Source organism: Pavona decussata, unplaced genomic scaffold (assembly GCF_977016875.1).
Source record: "Pavona decussata unplaced genomic scaffold, jaPavDecu1.1 SCAFFOLD_386, whole genome shotgun sequence".
NCBI lineage: Eukaryota > Metazoa > Cnidaria > Anthozoa > Scleractinia > Agariciidae > Pavona > Pavona decussata.
In genome coordinates this window covers 1,700,614-1,706,332 of record NW_028145758.1, presented here as the reverse complement: position 1 = coordinate 1,706,332, position 5,719 = coordinate 1,700,614, and the positions used below count along the sequence as shown (strand labels likewise).

The 5,719-nt window shown below is 39.7% G+C and overlaps 1 protein-coding gene across 1 annotated transcript; it reads right to left on the bottom strand.

The window, feature by feature from the left end:
• Positions 1 to 1,928: 1,928 nt before the first annotated feature.
• On the bottom strand, positions 1,929 to 4,096 carry LOC146451570 (uncharacterized). The gene is made up of 2 exons (XM_085098763.1): positions 3,945 to 4,096; positions 1,929 to 3,788 (listed from the first exon to the last, which is right to left on the bottom strand). The coding sequence occupies exons 1-2, from the start codon at positions 4,094 to 4,096 to the stop codon at positions 2,003 to 2,005; spliced, it is 1,938 nt and encodes a 645-aa protein (XP_084954889.1). The 3' UTR covers positions 1,929 to 2,002.
• Between the last annotated feature and the right edge of the window lie 1,623 nt (positions 4,097 to 5,719).

Genomic DNA, 5,719 nt, shown 5'->3' with positions numbered 1-5,719 from the left:
ACATTACATCCAAACCAACCACTGTTTCTGAACATTTTCTTTCTCAACCTAACCACTGCCACACTGACATGCAACAAATACCACTTGAAGTTATCCACTCCTCACGTGATTCAATCAGAAAAGCCAGAGAGTCTTTTTTTTATGTAGATTTAGCGGGGACCTTGGAACCCCACGGTTTGAATAGACGTGATGAATTGTAATTTTTTTATTTTATTTTACTTATTTTCTTATCCTTTGGTACCACCTTGTAAACGTCATTTCTGCCGCTCCTATACACCGTATTCACAAATGGCCGCCAACCTGGGACGAGCGCGCGGCCAAACATGGAATCGAGGCGTTTTAGGATAAATATTTGTTTTCGTGCAAACTTTGGCCAATTAACTGGCCAACTTACGTTGAAATTATCGGTCATCTAAAAGCGATTTCTTTAATGCGACAGTTTTTTTACTGCTAATTTCACCGGGGATGAGTTCGAGTTCAAATATTAATTGCTGTGTTCCTCTTTGCAACCAGAGAGGAATCGTAGACGCCAACGGAAAGAGAGTCGGCTTTTTCAATTTTCCGAAAGATCCAAACCTTCGAGCTCAATGGCTGCAGAAGATTCGAAGAGACGTTGGAACGAAATTCAAACTGACGGAAATTACAAAAGTTTGCTCACTGCACTTTCGTGAAAGCGAAATCAAAAAAGACCTTGGAGGAAAGAAGATGAGTGTAGACATCACCGCAGTTCCTTCGAAATTTGCATGGCGCACTTCACCGCGAAAGAGACCGCCACCGTCTGCAAGATTTTTACCGAAGAAGAGAAAGCGTCGACTGGAGGAATCGTTCACGGAAGAATCATTCACGGTAAGCAGCGACATAACATCCGAAGCGGACGATACAGTTTCTCTCGAAACAGCTGAAATCGTAAATACTGAATCACAAGATTCATGCGAGTCATTACGATTCCAGTTGTTACAAGCTCAAGAGGAAACTGCGCGGTTAGATGAGGAAGTATCAATTTCAAAAGAGAAACTAGGAAATGTAGAAGCCCAATTGAGAAATGCTCAGGCAGAAATTAAGCGTCAACTCGAGGAGAACGGAGAATTAAAGTCACGCATGTTTTGCATAGATAATCTGTCTGGAGATGAATCTATTTCGTTTTACACTGGTTTCCAAACGTGCAGACATTCCAGGCCACGCTGGTATACTTAAACCCAGGGGAAAACGGACAAAACATCCGCTACTGGCGGTCGACCGACAAAAAGGTCCAGGCACATAATTACGATGGGGACAATCAGAAAAACAAACCTGGGCGAAAGAGAACTCTGAAACCCGAAGATGAATTTTTTTTAGTCATGTGCCGATTGCGACAAGGGTTTAATGAGGCACATTTGGCATTTTTATTTGGCATCTCTCAGCCAACAGTCAGCAGGATTTTTGTTTCCTGGATCAACTTTATGTATCTTCGTTTTGGCACTATAAATATTTGGCCCAACCGAGAGGAAGTTGATAAATCTATGCCTGAAGATTTCAAGTCTATTAATAAAATTAAAAATTTCCACATTTGGGACAGAATAACACAGTTAACTTCAATTCCTCTGGTCAACCAAATGTGGACGGTTTGTAGTTTCTTATGTAACGTTCAGGATCCCATTTTATCTGAATAATAATCTGAGGACTCACGACCTAATCACATACTCGAAGTTAAAGTTTTCATTGTTTTTTTTTTTAGTCTCTGAACAATCTTGTTGCAGTTACAAAAATATGACTTATAAATCAGTTGTATCAGTTGCCCTTTTCTTGTCTACATTAAATAATTATTACTTCCCGTTGATTGTATAGACTCGTGTTAAACATGTAAAGGTTTTGTTAGCATAACAACATCATTAGCAACAACATTATTTTCGTCAACTGACATATACACCTGTGGTTTGATGTATGGGGGATGTAAGCTCGTGAAACCCCAAGAAGAAACCTCCACCAAGCCCAATATATGCCTAAGTGTACATAACATTGGGGCTTACAAGGCTTCAACAATAGCAAAATCAATGAAATGCCCATAATAGTACAAAAGTAGCTTGCCTTCCAGTTCATGCCAGTACTGGGGATCAAAGGGGATTCTTTCTATTGACATTCCCTTCTTGGTGTACACCACAAAATCACACCACTTGGAACCCGTAATTCCCATTTGACCTTGTACCTGTGCATAATAGGGATGGGTAATTTTCAGTTTGCACTGTCCATCAACGTTTTCACAACAGAAGTTGCTGTCAGAGCAAGCATCTAGTGGCGTCACAAGAAACTTCGTCTCAGGACATTTTACTTCAAGTAATCCAAACGGTTCTGTGCAGCCTGGATCGATTACTTTCCCGTCAGGTGTACAGGCCAGGGTTGGTTCTTTTTGGGACACAACAAGGCCAGATTTATAAACATCAACTGGCATTGATCTATTGGTCATATGCTTCATGTAGGCATGTATTGCTTCTGGCTCGTACTTAATTCCGTGGCTTGTATGCCTTGAAGTGAAAGCTTTGGGATGTATAAGAGTGTTAGCAAAATTTTGATGGTTTCTTTGTCGGTGAGAAATTAAGTGAAAATTTGAAGCTGTAAACCGGAATCGACGTTCGGATCTCCACAGCTCACTACTGGCTTGATCTCTTGTGGCGCCCTCTAATGCGTTAATCTCATCCTCGTCCAACTTTAGTCGGTTAACAAACTCCTTTTTATCATCACTCAGGTTACGTTCCTCACTTTCTCCTAGGTTTTGTAAAGGGAAACAAGGAAACTGATTTATTTGAGGATTGTTTGTGTCTGTATCAATTCTCTGAACTGCAGACTCAACGTTAATATAAACATCAAAGTTTGACTCAGTATGCGACAGCTGGTAGCTTGAGAAGGATCCTACAGGACTTTTCCCATACTTAGTATCAACCAAGTTATCATGATTGCTTGAGACGTTTGCTAATCCCATTTTAGGATTTATTTCCCTTAAAGTGTCCTTAAATCTTGTTTCTTCGTCCTCTTGGACTGCGACATTATTTCTTGCTTCGTAAAGTAGACACTTCAAGCCCGGCTCTCTTCGAGGTTCACTGTCGCTCAGTTTGGTTTTTTTGACAATTAAATCCATTACTGGTTCTGACACAATAGTGTCCCCCCTCCCCTTTCGGTGCCAGGTTTGGAGCCTTGACGTGCAAGCTTCAGTTGGATTGTCGGCATCATCATGCAAATCAAGCGTACTTGTACTCTCAAACAAAGAATATTTGCACATTTTCAGCATTAGTGCCAAAGAATGATTACAGTAACCAGTTTTCCCTGCAACGCAAGAACACGTTGATTGCACAACATCTCCTGATAGAATGCATAATGCAACCCTAAGAACATGCGGTTCGTCGTTTTTCCGGAAGGAATGATAACATTTGCAGCGAAAATAAAAGTGGGTTTCATCACTTGTGCATTGAACATCTTTAAGATATTCGTCATCTAAAAAAGTTTTTGCTTTTCTCCAGCTGGTCGGTACGGAATGGTGACTGCTTCCTAGGTGTTTGCCACTTTTTTCAATGAATCGATTCATCTCAGCTTTGGTAAAAAGCGGCATTTTTTCCAAGCGATTGCCCCAGCCATGATTTGGAAAATTCACCGTTTGCTCCGAACTTGAAGCGACAGCAGAACTACTGGAACTAGTTGGTAATACGTAATTTTGCCCAGCAGTATCACTCTGCTTGGCAAGTTTTCGTTTCGTGTACAGTGAATTTGGATCAGGATCAACAACAATACCGTCCTTTCCTTGACTGATGTATTCTTCAACTCTATTCAGAAACGCAAAGGAGTATTTCAGGTTGATTGTGTCAAACGTAAACACCGATCGAAGAATACTATCTTACTGCTTAGAAACACAAAAGAGTATATTAATTTCAAAGTTTATTGTGTCAAAAGGATGCATCGATCGAACAATACAAGCTTACCGCTTAACGAGTTGGGCTTTTGTGCGTAAACCTTTGGCGGGATCATCACGGCATTTAAGCCAAAAACGTAACTCGTCGTTTTTCAGCTCCGATGGATTTCTTCCATTTAAAGAGGAACCAGGAATATCGCTTTCCGAAAGGACTACAGACATAATTTCACTTGTTTCCTACAATGATCTGGAAGTTTTATCCTAAAACGCCTCGATTCCATGTTTGGCCGCGCGCTCGTCCCAGGTTGGCGGCCATTTGTGAATACGGTGTCATAACATTGTAATTTCATTTATAATTTAGTAACATCTAAACCTGAAGACGGCTGGTTTGGCCAGCCAAAATATTGTTTTAAAATATATTACGTTGTGTCAGCTTTGCAGTAGTCTTTGGACTTCTCATCGTCTATTTTTCAAGTTTGGCTGATTAGATCTCCTGTGAGATCCAATGTACAAGCAAGCAGGATCGTCGTTCACGGCTTTTGCAGTTTTTAAAGTTTTCATAATTTTGTGCCCAGATCTCCCACGGTCGACTGAGATCAGGGTGCTGTGCAGGGTACGAGATTACTGCGGGAATACACGCAAAATTTGCGTGGGCCGGCTACGGTGTTTAACGTCATCACAAATGCGAACAAATTCAAGCTTCCAAGCTCCACTATTTTGCATGGAAACCATGGACGCTATCCCAAATTTACGAAAAGTTTGCGTGTCCAATGGAAATGCTATCAATTACTCTCACTGGTAGACCGTACCTTACATAACTTATAAGTACCTTACAAATCGTACCTTACATAACTTATGGTTCTTGGGGCAATGCATGTAAAACCTTCCTTGATCAAATTCTTGTTCTTCAAAAGCGCGCATTGCGGCTAATATATTTTGCTGAAACAAACGACCATACCATACCTTTTTTTGTTAAAGCAAAAATATTACCAGTACAATTCTTGTATTGTGAATCCGTTTGCAACCTCATGTTTGATTTAAACGACAACACTGCCCCAAGAAATATTCTGAATCTGTTTTCCCGAATTTCTAGTTTCTATTCCCATAAAACGCGTTCCGCTACCTCTGATCATTTTTATACAAAGGAATCTCGCATTAATGCCACACGAAATGCATTCTCGCGTGTTGGGGTCAAGATTTGGAACGGGATATCTGCAACTCTAAAAAAAGTACAAAAAAATCTTTTAAAGAATCCCTAAAAGAAAAGTTATTTGATACACTTGAAACTGTAGACTCCTATAGTGAAGTGGAAACGATAATTGACCAAATGAAAAACTGATCATCCATGTCCTTCTCTTTGCCAGTATAATCCGATTCTCCTTTTCCCTTTTCATCTCTTTTCTATTGTAATATTAATGCAAGAGAAAATGAGGGGACATTTTCTCTTGATTAATGATAATAAAAAATTACATATAATTTACTTTAATTTTGATGTATAGCCTTTTCTAAATCTGCGTTATTATGTAAAGTGAAGTTTTCCGTTTTCTAGCATGTTTGTAATTTACTGTAATTTTTTTGTCTTGTCCCGCCTCGACTAGCTTTGTGGCTATTTGCGGGACAAACCCTTTATATAATCTAAATCTGTAAATAAATTGTTGTTGTTGTTAAAAAAAAAAAGACCAAAAAATGTACGTGACAGCGCAATGTTAGCGCAAGAAAACAACAAAATGGACTGAATGAAAATTTTGTACAAATGGAACGGTGGAAAAAGTAGATTACCTCCAAAAGTCATTCGTTTGTTCCGGAAAATTAAGATAAATGGAAAGGGTCCCCCTCCCCCCCTAC

Excerpts from the sequence above, each read along its gene's own strand:
- LOC146451570 (XM_085098763.1), bottom strand. The coding sequence starts at position 4,096 with ATGTCTGTAGTCCTTTCGGAAAGCGATATTCCTGGTTCCTCTTTAAAT. Across the intron at positions 3,789-3,944 it reads AAAGCCCAACTCGTTAAGCG|AGTTGAAGAATACATCAGTC; the intron begins GTAAGCTTGTAT and ends GTTTCTGAATAG.